At 44.9% G+C, this 26,566-nt stretch overlaps 1 protein-coding gene across 1 annotated transcript in view; it reads right to left on the bottom strand.

Annotated features, from left to right (window-relative positions):
* Nucleotides 1-26,566, bottom strand: part of LAMA3 (laminin subunit alpha 3) — a 238,643-nt gene that overhangs the window by 123,563 nt on the left and 88,514 nt on the right. Inside the window, 9 exon segments of the mRNA XM_036874222.1 lie at nucleotides 1,210-1,342; nucleotides 3,580-3,736; nucleotides 6,961-7,060; nucleotides 7,804-7,909; nucleotides 8,121-8,173; nucleotides 8,877-8,976; nucleotides 9,918-9,964; nucleotides 12,740-12,877; nucleotides 19,808-19,942. Of these exon segments, the coding sequence (XP_036730117.1) occupies nucleotides 1,210-1,342; nucleotides 3,580-3,736; nucleotides 6,961-7,060; nucleotides 7,804-7,909; nucleotides 8,121-8,173; nucleotides 8,877-8,976; nucleotides 9,918-9,964; nucleotides 12,740-12,877; nucleotides 19,808-19,942 (969 nt within the window).

The raw sequence follows: 26,566 nt of genomic DNA, 5'->3' as shown, positions 1-26,566 counted from the left end.
CAGGGGAGGTGCGGGGTTGCAGACCAGAAGAAAATATGGTACAGCGTGGACAGTGGCATCTGGGAGGAGGCATAGGTTACTACGGAATAAATACACAGCTGGGCTCCTGACTCAGACATGGGGGCTTAGGAAAGGTGTCCCAGAGAACAAGAAAACAAACCACAATGTATTCCAACTGTTTGAGTTAACGGAGGGCAAATTGCTGATGGCACTGTCCCCTGGGAGGCAGTGGGTCCATTAGAAAGGGTTTGGGCTCTGAAGATTGGGTCTTGTCTACAAAGACCAGCTGTGTGCTTAGAAAATTTACTACGCCTCTCAGCTGTTTCCTCCTCAACCTTCTTCGGTTTCACAAAGTTCTTATCGTGTGAGGAAATGGATGCCAAAGTACTCTGTAAATGATAAAGCAAGCTTGCCAGTTCTTCCTAGTAGCTACTGTCTAATCAGCCTCCAGCCTTACAAGCTTGGCTGACACAACTGGGTACATCATTTCTTCCCCAAGTCCGACTCTGCCATGGATACTAAACGAAGGCGCTTAAATTTCCCACCTGAATTAGATTTCCATTGGCGCCATTTTGTGTCCTTGTGGAATTCCCAGTAGTCTGTTCCTGGACGAGTGGAAGCCCTCACTCCTTGCAGAACAGACTTCCAGCCCTCATCTCTGACTGTGGTGAGATCTGCCCTCTGACTGGGCTCCTCGTCTGCCCCCAGGAATCCCTCACCCCTGAATGAGGTTGGCATATTCCTCCCTGGAGCTCTCTTGGGCTTCATGCTTTACCACATTCATCTGAAAAATTCCTGTCCTCACCTGTTTCTCCTTGAATTACTTGGTTTGCCTGAAACAATGGGAGAATTTAGGGCAGTAGGCCAGGGGCTCTCAAGTAACACCACAAAGGTGACACCCACTTTACCTGAATGAGCTATAAATTAGCTTTGCCCTGTGGTGATATCATAACCCACAGGGTTCAGCCAAGGTACATATGTTGTTACATTGATTTCTTTTATGACAGTTAATAACAAATTTAACAGCAAAATTTAAATACTCAGAGCATTTAGAGATTGAAAAGGTACAAAGGACAGGGCATCTGTGTCCCAATCAGACTACATCCCAGGCTTCATGTTTTCTAAAGAGATCAACTTTGTGAAAATTAGAGAAAATGTTTCACTAATTAATCGCTTCTTTATCCAAAAGAGGCTTGAAAATTTACCCACCTGCCTTAGCCCAGGATGGATAAATAGTTACACGGCCAGATACTGCTTCAGCTCCAGGGTTAATATATCTCAGAACAACCCGAAACAAGGAGAGACTTGACTTCCCTACATTCAACACGATCCTTACTTCATTCTGAAAAATACCAAAAACCCATAAAGTATAGAAGAGACAACTGGTTAAAAGAAATGCTAGCCAACCAGTGATGGCATTCCAGTTTCACTACTGAGCTTGTAGTGAAACCACACACACACACACACACACACACACTCATATACACACGCATTCACACCCACTCAACAAACACCAAGTGACTAACTCTGCGGAAGATGAACACAGGCAAGTCAGCCAATAAATTAAAATCACTTACAATTAAAGGTTCAGTGAAAACGCACTCCCTCAGCAACCGAGATCCTCTTTTGACCTTTTAGTAATCAGTCAGACAGAGCGGAATGTTAGATGGATTAGTTCAGGGAAGGAAACAGTGACGGGGCAACCACCACTGGCTGGGAGAAATAAAAAGGCAGAACAGAAGGAAAAGAAAGTATGTTATTTAACACCACCAGCCCCAGAGAGAGAGCACTCCAGAGTCCACTTCACATGCGTAACATCTGAAACAGTCACAGAAACCAGTGGTGGCTAAGGAGAGGTTATAAGATCCCAAACACATTAGCGATGAAATCTAGATGTAACTAAAATCTGCCTGCTAAATCATATGGAATTTATCTCAGTCCCTGTCTGAGAAGAATGTGGGCTCTCTGCTGGGGACAGGGGGTCTTGCTGGTCCCCAGGTCCCGTTGCCAACACAATGCTCTGTAAGTGTTGCTGGGCCCATGATCTTGAAGGAGACACTAGACTATTTCAATTCTGAACCACAGAGCACATGTCCAGATCCAGCTGTGGCCCAAGGAAAGTTAATGAAAGATGGAAATTTCTAAACCAGTAGTTCTTTAGGTCTTTCCTGCAGTTCCTTTGAAATGAAGGGGACTTTTGTTGAACAAGACATCCGTGACCATAAAGACTGGCGTTGGGTAGAATCCTTTGCTCTGGGAGCAGGAGCTGCAGCTGACCCACACTGAGGAACTCCAACTGGCCCTCTCAGTTTGACAGAATTCCTCTTTAAGGGTTAGTTCCACATTGGAAAATAAAAATGCAACAATGTATTAAGGGCAGAGTAAAGTAAGTGGTGATTCCAGGGAACACCACCCAAGTCCTCTGACTAAAAATACTTACAGAAAAATCCACCATTAGAAATTCATTCCTTTGTGTTAACCAGCTATTCTTTCAAACTGCAAACACCTGTGAGGAGGTATATACCTTGACTGGGCTTAGTCATTCACATCCTATTATGACTCAGTGGAATGCACTGCTTTTTTCTGAATAATGAAGTAAAAGCAGAGAACTAAAGAAACTGAATTGCTGTATTTGGGGAGAAGGAGGAAACAGTGGAGTGTCTTAAGATACCAGATACTGTTAGCGAAAGGCATCTTAGATGGGGCACTTTGCCAGGCAAGAAGCAACGTTAGAATCAATCGGGGCTCCTAGGGAACTGTGACCCCACCCCTGTTTCTCTAAGGGCTGCCTGATTTAGAAATAGCAAGCACTAGTCCTGGACCTGCTAAGGACACATACTGAGCTACCATCGTCATCAACTTGCCTCTTTTATTCTGAATTTCTCCACTGAGAAACAGCTTGAAGAGAGCAACCTCAGAGAGAAATTCTGAGGATAAAACTACTCAATGACTATAAAGAAACGTTCAGTTATAAATGTTGTATAAGTTCTAAAGGTAAACAGACAATGTGTAAATTCCTTAATTATTCCACTGCAAAACCAAGAGAGATGGGTACGGTAGAGAAGACTGAAGGACAGGAGAAATATGGGAAAGAAAAATTAAATAGCATGACTAAAACTCCTCCTTTAGCTTAGTTTCTGTTCATATAGTAATTCAGAGTTATAAAAAGTAAAAAAAAGCATTGTTCAAAATTCAGCAACACAGGCTTTATTGGAATTAAGTTAACTCATTTTTATTCTCCACAAATGGCTTTAAAGAAAATTGTCTCTCATGTTAAAATATAGCCTAATTTCGTCTGGAAAACTTCTTATAAAAAGTCTCCAGGGATAAGCGCCATCTTTCTTTAATCCCTTCATTTTCTGATTTGGTGACCAAATTAAAGCAACAATAAGCTGTGAAATCGATATATATGCTTATCAGTTAAAATCCAACCTTACCCAGCACCCCATCTACCCTCTCAAGAACAAGAGTCCTGGAATTCGTTTTGGGAGAGTTCACCTTTTGGGGGTCTCGCTGAGAGGGCTGTGGGCAAGTGTATGGGCTGCTTTACCCAGAGGCTGCTTCCTCCTGGCTGCTCACCTGTACCGAGGTCATCTGAGCATACCCTCTCCAGCTGAACTCAGGAAACTCCAGGGGAGCAAATCCAAACCGAAGCGCTCTTCCATTGGGTGTAGCGCCATCTTCAATCTCATACCTCATATGATGCAAATCCGGGAAATAGTAGTTGTTTTCAGGTCTTTTATAAATAAAATGTAAATGTGGATACAGAAAGTGAAGTTCGTTGATAATCTGGATAGCCTTAAATCCCAATAGCTATCACTGAAAGAACTCCCACCAAATTGACAGAGCACATTAAATAAGGACAAATTGAGGGGGGGGGGGGCTGCTTTTTCTCTAAATTATTGCTTTCGCTCATGTAAACATTCACAGAAAACACCCAACGCTACTCGTTCCAAGCAGTCAAGTGAGAAAAGCATTGAGAACAGCCCATAGTGGTAGCACCCTTTAAAATGTTTTAAATGGTTGCCAACGATTTAGCAAAGTCAAATTGGGCTATTTACCATAAATTCATTCATTTATACTCATATTCACTGATTACACAAATATTAATATCTTTGCCAGGCACTGTTGCTAAGCACTGCAGATATCATAGTGAACACGACATAAAATACTTCGTATGCCAAGTTTACAAGTTAGATACATTTTCTCTACATATACATATATATTTTGATCATTAGAACGACTTTTCTATGTCTTGTTTTCTCTTAAACTATATGCCTATAAATGGATTCCTTTCAAGAGTCTGATAATGGTGGTCACAGAGAGGGATCAAAAATATTCTATTGCTTGTGTGACATTTTATATTCAAACTACTTGAAGTTCTTCAAAATGGAGTATTTTGACAATCCAGTCCCAAGCTAATAGCTGTTAGTGGATTTAAAGCCATAAAGACCAATTAGTCAAGTGAAATAAAAGGGCATGCTCCTATATTGCAAGTAGAATTAGGAATGCTTACAACTTATGAAGGTAATTTATGAATGTAATTTATGGAGGTAATTTATGAAGATCCCTAAAAATGTTCATTCCCATTGACATAGAAATTCTACTTCAGGGAATATACTCTAAAGAATGATTTTATAGGGTCAAAAATTAACATAGGGCTTCCCTGGTGGCGCAGTGGTTAAGAATCCACCTGCCAATGCAGGGACATGGGTTTGAGCCCTGGTCCAGGAAGATTCCACATGCCGTGGAGCAACTAAGCCCATCACCACAACTACTGAAGCCCACGTGCCTAGAGCCCGTGCTCCACTACAAGAGAAGCCACCTCAGTGAGAAGCCCGCACACCGCAATGAAGACAACAGCAACTAGAGAAAAGTCCACGCGCAGCAAAGAAGACCCAACGCAGCCAAAAATAAATTAAAAAAAAAAAAAATTAACATAAAAGAATGTCTACAACAGTGAAAACTTGGAAACAAAATATATGTACAATTATGAAATAAAGAAATTATTAAATATTATGTAACCATTAAATATTTTGAACACTACTTAATTACAATGGAAAATGTTCATGATATCGTGTGAAAAAATTGATATAAATTATATGATAAAATACAATACTAATTTTTATTCATAGAAAAAGCCTAGAAAATATACAAAAAATATTAAAAGGGGTTATCTCTGGGCGGCAGAATGAAGATTTTCCTTTGCCTTTTTACTTTTAGGTACTTATTAAAATTTTACAATGTAACACATATTACGTTATCACAAAAACTATTTAGAAAACAAAGTGAATGCTTTCTAAACTTGTAAGAAAAACTAAAAATACACAAATAATACCGTAAACAAACATTTGGAGGAATTTAGGACAAAAAGACGCAAAATTTATCAACCCGGAAAAAGGTGCTGTGGCATCTATGTTGTTGGTGTGCTATCCTTTTATTTCATTTATCATTTACTACTAAATCAAAGGATAATCTAAATTCCATATATATATGTATTGGCTGTAATGTCAATATTTTGGCCTCAGGGTGGGTAATGTATTCTGATGCATTATTTCAACCCTCAAATTAGCCAATCACCTACATAGCTGGAAGGAGAAAAAACTCATGCTGATTCAGTAGGGGGAAAGCTCACTTTATCAACAGGAAGGCGGGAAGAGGTAAAACACGGGTCGAAAATGTTCCTGAGCCAATTTATGAAGTTCCTCTGGTCTATGGTGAACCTCGCTCATCTGCAGGAAAACAAAACTACAGACGTGCCTTTCTTCACATACATTTTACTATGAGGCCCCTTTTACTGTCATTTAGAAACAATGGAAGAAAGCACAGCTGAGTTGCTCTGATCCTGAGAATTCAAATGTTGGAAACATCGAGGAAAAGGAGAGAAGCGTCATTCTAAGTACTGGTTTGGCCAAAAAGTTCGTTCATGTTTTTCTGTAACATCTTACAGAAAAATCCAAACGAACTTTCTGGCCAACCCAATACATACGGTTCGTCTTGATTACGTTAAAGATCTCTTTATTAACCTGTTGACAATGCAGAAGTAGTGAAGGTACTTGAGATTTAGAAGTTGCATTTCACAAGAGTTTCAGTGTATGATTAAAAGTCAGAGGGTTTCCCTGGTGGCTCAGTGGTTAAGAATCCGCCTGCCAATGCAGGGGACATGGGTTCGAGCCCTGGTCTGGGAAGATCCCACATGCCGCGGAGCAACTAAGCCTGTGTGCCACAACTACTGAAGCCCGCGTGCCTAGAGCCCATGCTCTGCAACAAGAGAAGCCACCTCAGTGAGAAGCCCATGCACCGCAACGAAGACCCAACGCAGCCAAAAATAAATAAATATTATTTTTTTTAAAAAGTCAGAATATTAAAAATTTTCTTCCTTCCACTAATGGACAATTACGGATGGATCATGGTTTCAGATAAATATAGAAACTGCTAAACAGGCAGGACAGAGGCAGTGTGCTCCAGACCTGCTATAGTCCCTCTGGGACCTCAGTCTCCACTTGGCTCCCTTGCTCCCGTTCATTTTGATTTGCTTCTGCATGAGATGAGGGACTTCCTCCCACTTCTAAAGTTGCCTTAACCCCCACCCCCACAGTCACGGATCCCAAGGGAGAAGCAGGAGCTGCATCTGCTGGGCTCCTCCAGGCTGTGACTTCCACATGGAGGTTCAGCTGTGGGAACCCACCTCGTGCATCCAGCCCAAGTCTCACCCAGCTGGCTTTTTGCACCTCTGGGAACTTTCCAGTGAGGCCACTCTGTGATCTACAAAGTGGAACCGTTTTTAGGGCAACTTTACCTCCTGTTTTAATTGGCCTCAGTGACAAGTGTCCAGATGGCAAATGACAGTACAGCTTCACTGGCCCTCTCACCTGGGGACCGCTTCTCTCTGCCCCAGAACTGCCGGCACAGACAGGACTCTGAGAGAGCCTTCACGACGTCAGTATGGAGGGGACTCACCGCTGGCAGGTCTTCCCCACGATGTGCTCTCGGCACCGGCAGACTCCGGAGGGCCCGCTGCACACAGGGGTGACGGCTCCACCGATGTCACACTGACACCCTGAGAGTCGGGAAACAGCAGTGGTCACCCATCAAAGCATCTCCATGCCGGAGGCTTCCCCTCCCTCTATGAGAAGTGGAAATCAGGAAGCCCGGGGTTGCAGGGCTGCGCCTTCTTTCCCTTGCCACACCTCACATCTGGCAGGTGTTTGAAATATGTAGGAACCTCCCAAAGTAAGACAGCAAGTCCCCCCAAGAGTCCACGTGAAAGTTGGAGGTGCACTTGTAGGCCAGTTCCAACACTGTTGTCCCATGTAAGGCGACTGCAGCCCAGGAGCTAAACACGATTTCACAGCATAGTGCTACTGTAAACAGTGGGTGCTAAGGAGAGGCTGCTTGAAAGATACCAGAGTAGCCTTGTGGGGCTCCTGCAACTTCATTATTTAACATGGTATTATCACACAATATTATTGTGTGAGATTTTTTAATATTTCAAAATTTATCTTTAAAATCTCTAAGTCTTGATGTTATTTACATCTCCCCTATGGGTCCCCCGCATCCCAATTATGATTTTTTATAATTAAACCAACAGTGTGCTGGTAGAAGAAAAGTGGAAGCAGCCCTGTTTGCAATTTATTTCTAGTTTTAAGGGAATGTTTGGCCAATTTCCCTGGACAGATCTTTTCAGTCCCATCCATCAGAAAGTCTGCAAGAAGACAGTGAACTCAGAAGCAAGGTTACTCTGCCAGTCTTTGCCCATCTTTTGTCCTTTTGCCTTACTCAGAACCCCCTGGAAGGATTTACCTTGACACCCAAAGTAACTGCTCTTTTCCAAAGCAAAATATCCATCTTCGCATGTGTCACAGGAATCACCACCGACATGGGACTTACAGTGACAGTCACCATCTAACTGCAGAACAATGAGCGGATGACAACATTTGGTGAGATTACAGAATTTGCTAATCTTCAAGATTTCAAACTGGCTCATTGTGTCATATGAAGCAGGGTAGCCGGGATCTGAAAACTTCCATGAAGATGGCACTAACACCCTCCGGCAGAAACCCCACAATTAACTGCTAGTATATTCTACCGGCATCCCAGGAAAAATAGGCCCACATTACCTGCCCGCACTCTCCAATTCCGCTCACGGTTCCCGCCACATGGCATTGGCATTCTGGGAAGATAAGAGAGCATCCTTGGACCAAGGTTACAAAAAAGGACAGTTCCGGCTCTGGGAACAGGACACACCAGCAATACTACAATCACTTTCTGGCATGCTTCAGCAGAACTCCACTTTGCAGCAGTCAGGCATAAAACTGAATTGCTTTCTGGGGTCAGCAGAAGCCAGAAGCCAGATCAATACCATCTACCTACAAGGAGTACTGGTTTGTTTATGACCACTCATAAAAGACAAAAGCTACAACATCATGGGATTTTTAAATGATTCTAATGTCAAGGTCATTATTGATATGCTTACATGAAAATATACCCTATTAAAAGATATTCACTCCACTTAGCCATCTGAAGCTTGGTGTTTCCAAGTTCCTATACTGGCTTCAATCTAAGCATAAAATGAAAATAAAATTAAACCGGGAAGTGTAGATTATAAAAACAAGGCGGAAAAACCATTTATCAAGCAGCTGCTTTCTCAAACAACATGATGCATATGGAAACAGGATATAAATCCCTTGCTGAGATTTTGAAAATGACAGAAGTTCTGCCAAAAGTGGGGGGAAAAAAAATCAAGATATTTATACAGAATTTCAAACAAACTGAACAGATTAAATCAATAGCTCTTTTGTGAGTTGAGTCACTGAGGTAAAGAAAATCAAGAGGAAATTACAATATAGTAAAATATTGTTCGTAGGAAACCTCACCTGAACATCCACTGGGGTTTTCTTTGGCCAGATTCCAATATAATGGTTTGCAGATGCTACAAGTAGGACTTTCAACATGAAGCTTGCATCGGCAATGCCCCTTTAAAAGAAAATCAAACTAATGCTTGACATCTCAGAATTAAGAGGTTTCCAAACAAGTGTTCTGAACAAAGCTTGTCACAGAAATATATTTTGGTCACGAAATGTAAATTAAGTGTATCCAGGCGGAATAAAAGTACTGGGTTGATTTCAACAGTCTGCTAGTTGATTTTGTTTTATTATTTATTTATTTGTTATACACATAAGCCATATATGTGGTTAAAGCAAAATTGGAAAATTCAGAAAAAGAAAAAAAATTTTAACGACTCATTTATAACATTGTCATTATTTGTTGATTCTGTTACAGCATGGACTATAAATCTTAATGGAAAATATCTGAATATTTAACATGCTGAGAGGTAGTAGAAAATTATGTTTATCTGCAAGTGTGTCTATAATATGCCAGAGTCACTGCCTTGCTTAAACATCTTGAAGCCCCATAGTGAAAAGGCAAAATGTCTCTCCCCTTTCCCTCCAGGGCCTGGAGTTCCAGCTTCTCCAAGCTCTGAGGCCAAGAAGACAGATAATTTCTAAAGTGCTTAGAAAATGAATCAGAATGCCATGGTATTGTGCTTGGAGTAATAGCAAATAAATTGCAATTACTTTGTACACAGCTTAATTAAATGTGTACTGGCCTCTGATTTTCTTAATTTTAATTATGTACGGCAGGCTTATGTGCAGGTTTCCAGGGTGGCAACGCCCTCAGAGTAATGCTAGGAATCTACAATTCAAAGTTTAAATAAACCGTATTCTTTTGTTTTGGGCAGAAAATCACAATATCACATATGCACTTTGAAAAAGAGCAATGGTCTCTTCAAGCTATTTGGCCTCAGGTCTTATTTTAATTTACTTTTAATTTCAGGAAGCTCCCAAATGTGTCGGTCTCAAATAAGTATCAGAACAATAGTTAGAATCGCAACCCTTAAACAATCCTCTACTTACCAAACTGGAGTCCAGGGTTCCGGCTGGGTCACAGACACTGCTGGAGCCTGTATATGATTTAGAAGTGGTTTAAATGTCTGGGGTGTTAACGTTTGTTTGTCCCTTTGTTTTGATGTTTTGAGGGTTTTTTTTGTTTTATTTTTGTTTTTTAAGTTTTACTTGTTTTTAAAACTGCTGCATCTACATTTGTATTTTTTGATAGATGGGTGGCAAGGACTTTGCATGTAATTCAGAAGAAGACACCTTGAACAGTCTTCATGGTCCTTAATCCCCAAATCACCCCTTTGGCCACTGAACAACTCTCTTCCCTGCCTACTACTAAAAAGTTCACTTCCAACTGATAACAAAGGAGACTGGGGAAAGGAGTCTAGAATTTTGAACATCGTTAGGGTTATCCAGAAGAGGGCAGTATTGTACCGAGAAATTTTTTAATTATCCAATTAGATGTTACAGAATTTGTTAAGTATATATTTTAGTTACTCAAGACAATTCTTTAACTATCACAGCCCTCTTGTTCTCCACCTGTATTAAAATTATTTCTAAAATTAATTAATTTGCTTTCTTGCCTTTGTCAATATAGTATTACAAACCCAATGTAATAATCTCTTGTCAACAAATTAGGGTCTTGCAGTGTCTCAGCATTACTATCACACGGCATTAAAAATGAAGAGGGAACTCCCTGGTGGTCCAGTGGTTAGAACTCGGCACTCTCACTGCCGAGGGCCTGGGTTCAATCCCTGGTCGAGGAACTAACATCCCACAAGCTGTGAGGCCAAAATAATAAATAAAAAAAAAATAAAAATGAAGAGAGTTTGGGTAAGCCTGCTCTGAGCCTGCTTTTTCAAATAATTTAAATAAACCCATAATACGATCTTGTTTTCTTACATGTTGCTCCCTAGACTTTTTGCCTTTATTGTCTCCTCTCTTTGTTTCAACTTCCCCCTTGATGATATTCTCTCTCTGTCTCTTCCATTTCTTTCTTTTTACAAATTTATTTATTGATTTTTGGCTGAGTTAGGTCTTCGTTGCTGCACACGGGCTTTCTCTAGTTGCAGCGAGTGGGGTCTACTCTTCGTTGCGGTGCGTGGGCTTCTCATTGCGGTGGCTTCTCTTGTTGCAGAGCACGGGCTTTAGGCATGCGGGTTTCAGTAGTCGTGGCTCGCGGGCTCAGTAGTTGTGGCTCACAGGCTCTAGAGCGCAGGCTCAGTAGTTGTGGCGCACGGGCTTAGTTGCTCCACGGCATGTGGGATCTTCCCGGACCAGGGCTCGAACCCCTGTCCCCTGCATTGGCAGGCAGATTCTTAACCACTGCACCACCAGGGAAGCCCTCTGTCTCTTCCTTTTTTAATGCTCCTGAATTCTTCGGTAACAAGCCAACACAACCTTCCAGCTCCTTGTTGCTTTCCAGCCTGGCCCCACCCAGCCCTTGGCTCCTCCACAAGCTGCCCAGCGGCCCCATCCAGCTCCAGGGAACTTGTCCTGGCTGCCCAGCCCCTCTGCCCACTGCTCAGCACTTCCTTCCACTCCTGACCCCGGGGAGGTGAGGACACCCACCCTGGGACAGCCTCCCTCTCCAGGGACCTCCAGGCCTTCTCCCAAGTGAGCAGTTCCCTCTGACTGCTGGCTACTGTTGCCACTGGCAAGAAAGCCTGGTCTCTTGAGGATTCTGGTCAGCGAGGTTCTGGGGAATCAAGTTGGAGCAGCAGCCCCGTCTTCAGATGGTTCCGCGTGCCAGGCTCCAAGCGCCATCAGGAGCAGGAAGGGGTCTGAGAAAACCACAGTCTCCTGACGCAAAGTCTGGGTCAGCCTTTCACAAACACCCGCTTCTCAACAGAGAAAGGGTCTCTGAAAGCAGCAGTCAGGAGCTACTTGCCACTGGGGCCTGCACACTCCGGGGGCACAAGGAGATTCCTGGGCATCTTTGGTCTGTGCCCTGAGTCACCGAGCCCGGCACACTCTCATCTCTCGTATCACTGCAGGCATGAGGACCGACCCAGGACAGTGTTTCAATCCTTGGCTCACTCTTTCCAAACTGAATAGACTCTGGTCCACCCCACTCCCTGGCCCCTCACACCTGGGCTGATGTGTGATGACACCATCCCCCAGGAGGCCAGTGGCAGGCAAGAGAAGAGGGGAGCAGAACCCCAGCAAAACCCTGCTCTGCCTGCCTGCAGGGGGACCTGTGAGAACACCTGCAGGAAATTACGGGGCAGCCACATCGGTGCCGCCACCCAGGACCAGAGAGAAGCCACTTTGCCTTGGGAAGGGGGACAAGAATGCTCAGCTTAGCGAAAAGGGGTCACCTCTGCCACACTGCTACACAGAGAATTTACATGCAAGTCAAGAAACACAAATTTATGGGGACTTCCCTGGTGGCGCAGTGGTTAAGCCTCCACGCTCCCAGTGAAGGGGGCCCGGGTTCGACCTCTGGTCAGGGAACTAGATCCCACATGCATGCCACAACTAAGAGTTTGCATGCCACAACTAAGGAGCCCACGAGCCACAACTAAAACCCGGTGCAACCAAATAAATATTAAAAAAAAAAGAAAAGAAAAGAAGAAACACAAATTTATAGCACACGAAATAATTTTTAAAATTTTAGGAATAAATCATTTTCAGATTTCTTTTAAGATGTATAACTGGTATACCCGTTTTCAATGGACTCAAATTGGGGAGGAACCAGGCAGATTAGGGTCAAAAGTGTAGCAGTGACCAGTGGTGGGTCTGCAGGGGTCTGCAGGGGTCTGCAGGCTTCTTTGGGAAGCTGCCCGCACACACTTCAGAGAGGAACCCGCCCTCCGGCATTCTGATGTCTTCCCTACCTTGGCAGTGGGGGAAATCAGAGGCATCTGAGAGACACCTGTCACACCGTTGTCCTGTGATCCCCGGCTGACACTCGCACTGTCCAGTCACCGGGCTGCACAGCGTCTGGTAGGAACCAAGGGCTGAACACTGGCAGGCTGGATGAAAAGACCTCAGTAAGACCCAGGGCAGCAGGGCACAGGACCCGGATAAGAGTACGGAGGCAGGGCCAGAAAGACCCAAATGCAAGTTCCAGCTCCACCTCTTATGGGACATGGAATTTGAAACAAGTCGCTCGATTGCTCTAAGCCTCAGTTTCCCCTTTCTTAAATGGGAATAATATTAGCATCTACTTGATAAGATCGTTGCCAGGATTAGATAAAGATAATACTTGAAGGAGCTGGGTCCAATGCCTGTCTCATACTGAGCAATCAGTAAATGCTGGGTTTTTTCTGTTGTATATTTCATACTGACCAAGATTGGCTGGTCGTGGATGAGGATTTGGGGGATGCTTCTTGCATTCAGAAATGGTGCTCATCAGAGGAAGACGCAGGGAACCGCTGATTGGGGATGTGAGTCAACGGAGAGGCCACATTAATTCTACATCCCACTGGGGATCAAGTGCAAACCATTCCAGTCCAGACTGGCCTACAGTGATCCCCTCCTTTTTCCCCTCTCCTCATACTTAGTTTCTCAAGGTCAGGTGTAACTGAATAATCATGAAAAAAGTGATGCAGGCAGGGTTGGGAATAGACAGGAAAAGCATCCCAGGTTCCTTTCCTCCCCCTCCAGCAGGTGACTAAACACGCGTGGATGGAGAGAAGAGATTCTGGACATTCCCCTCTCTACTCCTTCCTACTGGGTCAGGTTCCTACAGGTCCCTGCAGCTAACCTCCCACAGGGTGGCAGTTACTCAGCCTCACTCAGCACTCACTCACTCTGCGAGGACCTGCTTCTGGGGAGAGGAGGGCGGTGGAAATGGCCCACTATTTCCTGAGCTGGAGGGTTTCACACCTTAAGAACTGGAAGGGACTGGAGAGATTATCTCGTTCAATTCCAGGGTTACATAGTGAAGTTCAGAAGTTAAGTGACATGTCTGTCCAAGGTCACCGAATTAGCCTGTAGCAAAGGGCTTCAGTCTCTGGGGCAGACACATCCAGATTCAAGTAACAGCTCTGCCACTTAATAGCTGTGTGATCACGGGCACGTTGCTTAGCCTCTCCAAGCCTCAGTTTCCTCTTCTAGAAACGAGCTGATGACAGTACCCGTCCCATGAGATCACTAGAGAATCAGCAGCCACAGACAAGAAGGGCGGTGTGTGCAGTGCTTGCTCAGTGAGCATTCATTCTTGCTAACATTACTATCGTGATCATCCGAGTCCCCCAGTGCTTGGGATGTGCTCTGTACACCATCCCACGCTGCATTAATGGGAATCAGTGGATTAGTATTCCTGACTTCCAAATTTATATTCGGTGTATGCAGTAAAAAAAAAAAAATATATATATATATATACACACACACACACACACACACACACACACACACACGACCTTGTTTGCAAGGTTTCAAAAATTCCACACTCGTTGAGGCCTTGGGAAAGAAAAGATGAGATAAAGTGCCAATTCCAGTGATTTCTTTGCAGGCATCCTTAGGATCTGTAAAGGCCCACATCATTAAGCCTTGGAGCACAGAGCTCCCACAGGGATGAGACCATGCCATTTGCATTCTCTTTGACAGCACTTGGCCCAGGCCCGGAAGCGGTGAGTTACTCTGATAGTGCTTTTCTGTGATAATAACAGTGGTAGCGTTTACCGGAGTTGTCACTAGAATCACAAAATAAACTCACTGCTGGAAGGGAATTTGGCTCGTTTTCTCATTTACAAGTTACCTGGGACTTCAACGGGCTATGTGACTTGTTCTGAGAGGCCCAGCTAGGAAGTGGCAGGCCTAGGAGCATTTACCATCCTTCCACCCTCCTATTTTACATGCATCCATCCAGCAGACCTTGATTGAAGGCCTATTGTGTTCTACAGCCCCCGTGACCAGGTGTCAGGGTGGAGGCAAATATGAGAAACACACATTCCCTGACCACATGGAGCTAGAACTCCAGGACAGGGGCTAGAGCGTTACTGACATGGTGCCGAGAAACTAAACGTAAGACAGAGGAAGAAACGGGCCGAGCGCCACTCAACCAGCGCTTGGCAGACAGCAGGACAAGGACTCAGCCCTTCTGCCGTCTAGGTCAGCATTCCTTCGTGGCCCCATGTTCCCCGCAGGCCTGTCTGCCGAGATCAAGTCCCTCCCCGGGGTCAGATTACTGAGGAAACGTTCTTGGGCTTTGTGATGGTTAATGTTTTCATGTCAGCTAGGCTATAGGGCTCAGATGTTTGCGCAACACCAGTCTAGATGCTGCTGTAAAGGCGTTCTGTTAGACGTGACAAACATTTACATCAGCTGACCTTGAGTAAAGCAGGTTACCCTCCACAAAGTGGGTGGGCCTCATCCCATCAGTTGCAGACCTTACGAGAAAAGCGGGAGGTCCCAGAGGAAGAAGAAATTCCGCCTCCAGAAGGCCTGTGGGCTCCAGCTGCGGCATCACCTCCTCCCTAGTCTCCAGCCTGCTGCCCTGCAGACTTTAGCCTTGTCAGCCCCCGCAATCCGGGAGCCGAGCCCTTAAAATAAATCTATCTATCTATACCCACATCTATCTATATATACAGACACATATCCTGTGGGTTCTGTTCCTCTGGAGAACCCTAACACAGGTTCTTTCTGCTATTCTTCCTTTAAGGAAAGTGAAGGCAGAGAGGAAACACTGGTGCAGGCAGTCGGCGTAGCAGCAGCAGGAGCCTGGAGCACAGAGGCGGCAGCTCCAGCCAGCATCACGTGGGTGATGCCGACCCTGACTCCCAGGGTCAAAGGGGTTGCCCAGGGTGCCTCAGGAGACGCGGTTAACACTCCAGAAGCGAAAACAAAGATGAAGCCTTAAACGCAGGTACGTTATTTTAAATCCTGAATTCCTCAATCTGGCATCACACTTCGCATTTCAATCCAACTATCAGTGAAAGTTGTCAGATCCCAAACCCAAACCCCAACACTGGCAGCCTTTTCTCACTCTTGGAAATACTATAAGTCTTTACGAATATTTGAATTCTGCTCTTTGTTTTGAGCCAGGTCCTTCGGAGTTTCTGGAGTATTTTCTTCTCGTCTGCTCCTCACTGTGCTTTTGCTCTAAGACACTTTTATTCCCAAAGAGTATTAAAAAAAAAAAAAAGATAATAAAGGTCCAGGGAATCAGGGAGCTTGTCTGCTGTGCTCCCCCCAAATCTTCCAGCATCAGGCACAGTCCTGGTCCCTAGTACATGCCAAACTGATGTTTGTTAAATGAAGGGGTAAGCAGCTATTGAAATGCTCTTCCAGGTCCAGCCCTGTAGTTCTACTGATGTGCATTCTCTCCTTGACTCTTGCAGCGCTGCTGTGAGAGGTATTGCTCTGAGGGATGCCAGCTTCTTCCCCTGCAGTGAATAAGCTCACAGAGTGAGGCGACAGTACTAGACAACACAGAAATTGCAAGGGAAACAGAGCTCCTTATTGTTTCAGGGGTGCTCTCGTCGCGCGTGATTTTAGAGCTTTTCCTTCTGTTGGAAAAGCAGGCTGGCGCCTTCTTTGGCGCTCTTCACTCAGAGCCGCAAAGCCAACATTTCAGTTCCACAAGACTTAGCACCCTCCACTTCTCTGGCTAACTGGGCTGAGAGCAGATCAGATCTACAGAAAACCCCAAGGCTTCTTCCAATCACCTCTATGTTCTCCTAGATACACGCTGAATTACAAAGCAAAGGGCCAGTTCAAAGCAAAATTGCACAGAACTTGGTCCAGCCCTATGGATTTTGTTTTCTCCCTTGGAAAGGCCGGGAGGGCTCTCCCGGGAGCATCCCAGGTCAGAAACTTTCCCCTGCTGTGCCTTCTGCCATCTGCCGGTGCCTTTGGCTTCTTCCTGGGGCCAGTTTGTCGGAGAATATGCTGACATGCAGAAGGAGGTTAATCTTGCACTGGTAACATATGTTGCCAGGACTTTTCCAAGGAAAAGTCTGCAACTACAACCCAAAGACTAGAGCAAACAACAATGGGGACAGTTTGGGCCCTGGGCCACTGCGGTTTGGGGGCAGCTGCACTTTGAGTGCCTTCAGTGCCAAGTCATGGGAGGACCGCCGTCTCCACACTCCCACCCTCCTGGCCTATGTTCTAAGTGCTGACTAGTTGCTACTTAGCAAACTGCACCAGAAAAAAAAAGGGGGAGGAGGAAGGAAAGAAGAGGAAGAGAAAAATGAAGCAGGTCAGGAAGGCAGGAATGACGACGGACGGAGAGGAGGAAAAGGGAACAGTAAACCCCCAAAGGACCAAGTTCCCAGAGAGTCGCGGTGTGTTTTGTGGTTGCAGATAAAGAGCTGAGTCAGACGTCAACACAAACGTAAAACTGAAATACACAGAGACAATTCTCTATGTGGCCTCACATCTACGATTTGACTTTCAGCTACAAGAAAAAACTGCAGGGCACTTGAGTGAGTCAAAAACAAACTGAGAAGGAGATAGCCTTGTGCTTAAAGTCTGGAGTAAATTAAGTTAATGCAAAACATAAACGCTGGACTGCAGTTGGAAAGCGCAATTGAGAAGGGTTTTAGACTTCTTTTTAAGAAGACTTTTTAAATTTTTAAAGCAATATAGAGCAAAGCCACACAAACATTTTTTGGCTAGAATATACCGGACCATCTGATGTAGCATTTGGGGCCACACTGGTTTGATTCTAAAATTCCATGGGCCAAGCAATCAACTTCATCTAAGAAAGATCACAAAATACTGGGTCAGACCTTGATGCTAGACCAGACTTAGATTTCAGCATGTCTGGGCTTCAGCCACTGGCTTCAACCCTGCCCCTGAGGAAAAAATTTAAAAGATCACAAAAGCTGTTAGAAAAAGCAAGCACTAGAGAAGGGAGACCATCGCTGACAGAATGTAGGAGCATCCCAAACGCTTCCAGAGCCTAATGGTTCAAATCTGGAAGAACTTTAGGGCACACCTCTACACCCCGCCAGGAATGAGGCTGCCCTGAATCTTCTCCTCCTGCTTTTGTCCGACAGACCTCGTTTTCACTACTCTTAAACTTGCCCGCTCCCCACATAAGTCCCTCTAGACTTGGCCCCTAGTGGACCCTGAAATGGAAGGCCTCCATCCCGTCTCCCTCCTGCTAGTTCTTCTTCATTTGGTCAATGAGAGATTCAGTGCCTCCAGCTTAAAATAGAAATGTAAGCACCCCCAACTCGTGTTCCAAAACTTCATTATTTGGGATGTCTTTCAACAGAAACAATATATGTACAAGGACAAGGTGACCACACCAGACCATAGCGCCAGCTCAGCACTGAATCTGCCTCTAGTATGATTCATACAACTCCAACATAAGCATCACCTGTACTGAGGTTTCCACAGGAAATGCACTGGGCATTCCAAATTCTAATACTGAACTTCTCTGGTTGAAGTCAAGGCAGAGAAACAAAAGATAGCCCTTCCTTTCCTTACCCTTCCACCCGCCAGGTGACCTTAATCTCTGGGCAGGGACTGCCGAGAGCTTCTGTGGCCCGAGAGGCAAAGGCTGAGAAGTGGGGCAGAGGATAGAGGTCCAGGACACGTCAGGGGATCAGGAGGAAAAAGAAGGGCTTGGGATATGGCACACAGACATCTATGCAAACAGGGAGATCAACCAGGATTAAGGCTACAGGCTCTTAAAATGATGTAGAGGAAAGTATGAGGCAGAGAAAGGAGGGTTAAAGGAATAGCAGCTACCGTACAGGTGAGTGCTTCCCGGGCTCTAAGAATTTTACACATCAGTACACACGTAACCCACACAACATGTCACAGGGCGGGCACTATTACCAGGAAACTGAGGAACAGAGGGGGTAAGAACTTGCCCAAGTTGACAGCTAGTGCGAACCCTGTTCTTTGCCACTTTGTCTCCTGCTTCGGGGAGGGACCTTCCTGCTCCTGCCCCACTCTCCCAGCTCCTTAGTGTGGCCGCCCTCATGGGTGACATGCCTCCGTACCGATGCTACCCTCCTGCTGTGCTCAGAGGCTGGAAGCTAGAAACAGCACTTCCCAGATTCTCCTGGAGCTGGGCTCTGGATGCCAATCGGGTTTTGCAAATAACTACTTGAATAAGATTGGAAAGGCTGAGCATTTCTGCTGCTGTGCCCTGGCTGGCTTCCTGGGGGCCTTGGATGGCCATGGAGGCAGAAGGACCGCAGTCCCCCTGTCGCTGAGCTGCATGGCAGGAGTCTGGGCTTGACACCAGGAACCTCCTTGGAAGCCCAGCCTGGAGCCTAACTGAGTCGGTCAGCACCTAATAACCCACAGCAAGTCCCTGCTGGGTTTAGTTCCAGCCCTGAGCCCTGACTGATCACCTTCCCTTCTCCTTTCCCCTCATTTTCCCTACGCCACCGAGGAGAACAATGGCAGGTAATGGGAAGGAGGCGGAGGAGAAGAACGGGGGCAAATTCATTCATTCATTTGCTGGTCACCCAACATTTACCGCACACCCATCATGCTCTAGGGACTGGGCCAGACTCCTCCCCTTCCCCTCCGGCGCCTTCAGTGACTCTTACTAGGATGGGGGACTAAGAGGCAAACCAAGCCTGTGGCTTTGTGCGTGCCGTTCCCCCTCCCGGAACACCCTGCCCCCCGCCCTTGTCTACTTGGCAGTTTCCTCAACACTATGCAGGTACCACTTCCCGTCCAGAGCCTGGATTTGCACCCAGGTGCTGACTCCAGAGCCCATGGGCTTGACCACCTGGGAGGAGGAAGAGTAAGGCTGAAAAGACAAAGGAGGGGAGGTGACATGGTCTGGCCCTGAGGACAGTCACACGTAACATACATATGTAGACCAGGGGCTCATTTATTAAACAACAGGCCACACAGCTCTGCCAAAAAGAGCCTCTGCATTTCCTCAGGGGGAAACTTACCTCGGGGGACTGATGATCACTACCTAAGTGGGGCCCACTTACCTTGGCAAATAGGGAAGGAGTAGAAACTCCTGCACTTACCTTGGCAAATAGGGAAGGAGTAGAAACCCCAGCGGCAGGCATCGCACCGAGGGCCCCCCACCCCGGGGCGGCACAGACACCGCCCGTGGGCATCACATATTTCGGGGAGAACTCCTGCCAGGTTACAGTCACAGCCTGCGAAGGGGAAGAGATTTTTCAGAGGGGTCTCCATCCTCCATCCCTTCACCCACAGATTCTGAGTAATCTATGGTTTATATACCTTCCTAACCCAGAAGACTGCATCTTAAGGGGAGTAAAACATCTCTCCTGGAAAGATCAGAGATACCATTCAGAAACACCCAGGACAGGCACTGGTTTGCAAAGTACCTACAATCTTCCAGCATCTACCCCCGGGGGAACAATTTTTTTTCCCCAAACTGAGCCTTGTTTAGTAAAACTTCAACTTCATAGATTCCCATCGAATGGCAATCTTGAATTAAACATATTCCTACCTCCATTTTTCAGAAGAAAAGAGATGAACACACATGTAGCCCTAATAAGTGCCAGATGTGGCTTTGGGGGACCTCACTCGGCTTGTCTCAATCCTCCAGGCAGAGCCCTTCCCAGCAGGCAGGCTGCTTCCAGTCCTAACCCAGCACCTCTGCTCTGGCCGGCAGGTAACACCCCTCCCCTGGTTCCCTCTCAACCTTCAGGTCTCGGTCAGGAAGGTCTTCCCCACCCAGTCTGTACCAGCAGCTCCCCCTTCCCTCTCCCACTCTCTATTTACCTGTGTTTGTCTTTCACACTTTAATTACTGAAGTCACTTGTTGGCCTCATGACTGACTTTGACCAGTGGAATGAGAGGAAAGTGCTGCTGTGGGATTTCAGAGCCCAGGTCACAACAGGCTTTGTGGTTTCCATTCTCACCCTCTGGGAACCCTGAGACCACCAGGGAGGTACCCTGTCTGACCTCATCGAGGATAAAAGGCCACATGGAGAGAGACACCGAGCCCCAGCAGACCCTTCAGCAAGTCTGGCAGAAAGACTGCCCAGCCAAGCCACAGGATTGTGAGAAATAACCCTTATTGTTATAAGCCACTAAATTTTGGGGTGATTTATTACATAGCAATAGAAGAAGGAAACACCTATCAAACTGAAAACTTACGGAGAGCTCACCTCAGGACTCCCACTGCCATGTACAGTATGTCTCAATCAATAAATATTTCTCAAGAAGACAGGGTTCTTGCTTGACTTTATTATGGATGGATTAAATAATGAAGTCAAGCAAAAGCCCTGCAAGATAGGTAAGCATTTTATGGTTGAGGAAAAAGATGCTCAGAAAGGTTTTTTTTTTAATAGATCTTTATTGGAGTATAATTGCTTCACAATACTGTGTTAGTTTCTGTTGTACAACAAAGTGAATCAGCCATGTGCATCTATATATATCCCCATATCCCCTCCCTCATGAGCCTCCCTCCCACCCTCCCTATCCCACCCCTCTAGGTCGTCGCAAAGCACCAAGATGATCTCCCTGTGCTATGCAGCTGCTTCCCACTAGCTATTTTACATTTGGTAGTGTATATATGTCTATGCTACTCTCACTTCGCCCCAGCTTCCCGCTCTCCCCACCCTGTGTCCTCAAGTCCATTCTCTATGGCTACATCTTTATTCCTGCCCTGCCACTAGGTTCATCAGTACAATTTTTTTTTTTTTTTAGATTCCATATATGTGTGTTAGCATACGGTATTTGTTTTCCTCTTTCTGACTTACTTCACTCTGTATGACAGACTCTAGGTCCATCCACCTCACTACAAATAACTCAATTTCGTTTATTTTTATGGCTGAGTAATATTCCATTGTATATATGTGCCACATCTTCTTTCTCCATTCATGTGTCGATGGACATTTAGGTTGCTAGATAGGTTAATTATCTTGCCCAAGGTCACACAGCCAGAGGAGCTAAGTAGGGCTTTGAACCCAGGTCTGTCTGATTCTAAAGTCCATGCCCTTTCTATGATGCCAAGAATACAAGCTGATAACTGATTTTAAAAGCTGTGTTCAAGGTATGTTCCAGATTAGTGTATGTATTCAAACCATTCTCATATTTAAAACATCTACATTTCTATCAAGAACATTAGCATCGGTGGGAAGCAGCTGCGTAGCACAGGGAGATCAGCTCGGTGCTTTGTGACCACCTAGAGGGGATACGGAGGGTGGGAGGAAGACTCAAGAGGGATGGGATATGGGGATATATGTATACATATAGCTGACTCACTTTGTTGTACAGCAGAAACTAACACAACATTGTAAAGCAATTATACTTAATAAAGATTAAAAAAAACCAAGAACACTAGCATCTAAACCTGCAACATGGTCCCTTGAGGAAGATCCTGAAAGACTCAAAGATTTGACTGGGTTCCCCCTACTTCTCAAGGAAGGGAAGTCTCATGCATTTCAGAAAGGTTTTCCACAAGGGTTAAAATAATAGATAATCTGAAAAGTTAGCTAAATCCCACTCCTTCCCTTTGCCCTTTTTCAGGTAAAAGGTTAGTAACAAAGTTGTGGAATTATTTTTTTACAATAATTAAGAAAGAAAAGATCAAGGTAAATCAGAGCAACTTTACAGTCTTTGCATAATCTCTAACTTGTTTATACTTCAACAGTCACCTAACTTGACAAAATGGGCATTGGATGTGTCCAAGGGCATATTCATCACAAGAGAAGCCTTGGAACCCAGGCTGGCACGAGCACCGCCCTGACTGTCCGTCACAGCAGCTGTCCATCACAACAGCTGTCCGTCACAGCAGCTGTCCATCACAGCTGCCATCCATCGCAGCTGCCATACAAGGTCCCAATGCCAGGGGCCCACAGGCTGAGAACACCGCAGGGAAATGCAAAGATTTACTGTAAATTACAGTCTTGGCATTAAACCAGGCATTGGAATTCAGTAAGCAACTTGAACTTTACAATGGCATTGAAGTCCAAGGAATCCTGATTTACACCCACTTGTAAACAGAAAGAAAGCATCTAGTGCCTATGCATTTCTAAATTTGTTTCTGAAATTCACTTTTTAACTTAGGCATGGTTTCCATAGTGCAGTGGTTACCATGTTCACCTGACACGTAACTTATGTGGCAAATACTCCTACACGGCGCAGGAGCCAGAAACCTCTGAGGTCCCTCACTTCTCCCCCACCCTCACCTCCCACACCGCCTCACCAGGCCGTAGTGCTTACATCTCAGGAAAGCGCCCGCAATCCTCCTCTCCTTCCAGACTTCCAGAGCCTTCCTCCAGGACCTCATCCTCATTTGCCTGGATTATTTCAAGAGCCTCCTGACAAGGCTGTCTGCTTCCTGTCTTCTTCCAACCCACTCTCCAAACTGGTGTCAGGAGTGATCTTTCTAGAACGCCAATCTTTGCATATCAATTTCCAGATTAACCCCTCAATGGTGACCCAAGGCCTTTAGGATGCAATCCAAAGTCCTCGACATGTGTGACACAGCAGACCCTTCAAAATCTTCAGGCTGCCAGAGCCCATGCGGCACCTCTATGCAAACTAGAAAAAGGTGTCTCTTCCTCAAGATGCTTTCCTGTCACTTGCTGTAAAATCGTCACCATATATATACAGATCTGCCACATCCTCAATGCCTCCTCCTCCTGGTCCCAGGAAGCCCTTCTAGAACCTCTGCCTTTTCCCTTCCTCCTTTCCTTCCCTCCTCCTTCCACTGTTCCTCCCATCCTTCCTTCTCTCCTTCCCACCTGCCTTCCTGCCTTCCCTCCCTCCCTTCTGTAAGGAGCTGTAAAGATGCCCCTTGTGTTTGCTCCTATGGCTCCGTGTTCTTGCCCTGTCATAGCATCAACTCCTGCTGTTATAACTGCTTGTCTGTGTGTCTCCCACAGGCCTGGGGGCTTCCAGGGAGCAGGGACCATGAGCAGGCAGCTGCCTTGGCCATGCCTAGTATAGAGGAGGCACTTAATAGGAGTTTAATGAATGAAGAATATGCTAAATATTCAAGACGACAATTCTCTTGGGTAAACACCATTCCTTGAATTTTATTTTATTGGCACAGAGCTGCCAAACCGAGATATCAGAATTCACCTGTTCAACTCTAAGTTGTATCTGGCTTGTCTCCACGCCAACAATGAATGCCCCACCCTGCCAGGCAGGTGAAATGCCCAGCCTGGGGAGAGACAGCAGGAAGGCATGCCCTAGTGGCGGTCGCCCCATCTCTCAGAGTTCTCATCATTAGCGCGTGCCCCGGCCCCGATCACGCTGATGCAATATTTCGGCAATGGCAAGTAGCTCCTTACAAAGTGATGGGGGAATCAAAACCTTTTCATGGTATTTGTCGAGAAACCTCTGGGCAGCCATGTCTTCAGGCCAAATGGGCTGCTTTACAAAATCATCCCAAGACTGTATCAATCTCCTAAGGTAAGCACCTGGAGTCTTTCTGCAGCTGTTGATTTTGCTTGTCACCACTCTTTGTTTGAACTTGGAGGAATAAAACTGTGCCCATGCCCGGAGGTCAGTGTCCCTCTAGAGTGAATGTTTTGTGTATCCTGTCATTTTCAAAAAGAGCCCTTGAAGATGTGTCTACTAAACATTGACTTCCTAACAATAAATGTTAAGTGGTTATAAGTGATCACGTGGACCCAGAAATTCCAAATAATATCCAGTCATGAAATATAACGAAAAATCTAAAAACATTCTGATCTGCAAAATTGTTCTGTCCTTTTGCTTCATGTCCCCTTTGGTTCAAGTGTCTGGAATTGAGCCTATGGATTTTCTAAACCAGTAGTTCTCAGTTGGGGCTGCACACTGGAATCTCCTGGTAAAACATCATTGCCGGGCTGTGGAATCCCAAACTCAGAGATGCTGATATAATCCCACGATCTATAAACTATGGCCTGAGGGCCAGATCCATCCCTGTTTTAGTAAACAAAGTTTTATTGGAACACAGCCAAGCTCATTCATTTATTATACATACTGTCCATGATTCTTTTCATGTTACAACACGCAGATTTGAGTACTTGCAACTTTGCCTACAAAGATGAAAATATTTACTATCTTTATCTCTACAGGAAAGTCTGCCAACAACTAAATAGGAATTTCTACTAACTAGAGCAGTTGTTCTTAACAACAGACATATGACAGAATCATCTGGAAAACATGTGCAAAATACCAGCCTGAACGTTACCCCTGGAAATTTAGATTTAAGATCTGGGGGTGATATATGACATCTACAAGAGACCCAGTTCAGACCTAGGGACACATACAGACTGAAAGTGAGAGTATGGAAAAAGATATTCCATGCAAATGGAAATCAAAAGAAAGCTGGAGTAGCAATTCTCATATCAGACAAAATAGACTTTAAAATAAAGACTATTACAAGAGACAAAGAAGGACACTACATAATGATCAAGGGATCAATCCAAGAAGAAGATATAACAATTGTAAATATTTAGGTACCCAACATAGGAGCACCTCAATACATAAGGCAAATGCTAACAGCCATAATAGGGGAAATCGAATTTAATACCTCACTTTCACAAATGGACAGATCATCCAAAATGAAAATAAATAAGGAAACACAAGCTTTAAATGACACATTAGACAAGATGGATTTAATTGATATTTCTAGGACATTCCATCCAAAACCAACAGAATAGGGCTTCCCTGGTGGTGCAGCGGTTAAGAATCTGCCTGCAAATGCAGGGGACATGGGTTTGAGCCCTGGTCCGGGAAGATCCCACATGCCGCAGAGCAACTAAGCCTACGTGCTACAACTATGGAGTCTGCACTCTAGAGCCCGCGAGCCACAACTACTGAGCCTGTGTGCCACAACTACCGAAGCCTGTGTGCTCTAGGGCCCGTGTGCCACAACTACTGAGCCCGCATGCTGCAACTACTGAAGCCCATGCACCTAGAGCCCATGCCCCGCAACAAGAGAAGCCACCGCAATGAGAAGCCCACACACCACAACGAAGAGCAGCCCCCACTCGCTGCGACTAGAGAAAGACCGCATGCAGCAACGAAGACACAATGCAGACAAAAATAAATAAAATAAATAAATAAATTTATAAACAAAACAAAACAAAACAACAGAATACACTATCTTCTCAAGTGTTCATGGAACATTCTCCAGGATAGATCATATCTTGGGTCACAAATCAAGCCTTTGTAAATTTAAGAAAATGGTAATCACATCAAGTATCTTTCCCGAGCACAACGCTATGAGACTAGATATCAATTACAGGAAAAAACTGTAAAAAATACAAACATATGGAGGTTAAACAATACGTTACTAAATAACCAAGAGATCACTGAAGAAATCAAAGAGGAAATCAAAAAATACGTAGAAACAAGTGACAATGAAAACACGGTGACCCAAAATCTATGGGATGCAGCAAAAGCAGTTCTAAGAGGGAAGGTTATAGCAATACAATCCCACCTCAAGAACAAGAAAAATCTCAAATAAACAACGTAACCTTACACCTAAAGCAATTAGAGAAAGAAGAACAAAAAAAACCTATAGTTAGCAGAAGGAAAGAAATCATAAAGATTAGATCAGAAATAAATCAAAAAGAAATGAAGGAGACAATAGCAAAGATCAATAAAACTAAAAGCTGGTTCTTTGAGAAGATAAACAAAATTGATAAACCATTAACCAGACTCATCAAGAAAAAAAGGGAGAAGACTCAAATCAACAGAATTAGAAATGAAAAAGGAGAAGTAACAACTGACACTGCAGAAATACAAAGGATCATGAGAGAGTACTACAAGCAACTGTATGCCAATGAAATGGACAACCTGGAAGG

This window comes from Balaenoptera musculus, chromosome 14 (genome assembly GCF_009873245.2).
Source record: "Balaenoptera musculus isolate JJ_BM4_2016_0621 chromosome 14, mBalMus1.pri.v3, whole genome shotgun sequence".
Taxonomy (NCBI): Eukaryota; Metazoa; Chordata; class Mammalia; order Artiodactyla; family Balaenopteridae; genus Balaenoptera; species Balaenoptera musculus.
This window is presented reverse-complemented; position numbering and strand designations above follow the sequence as displayed.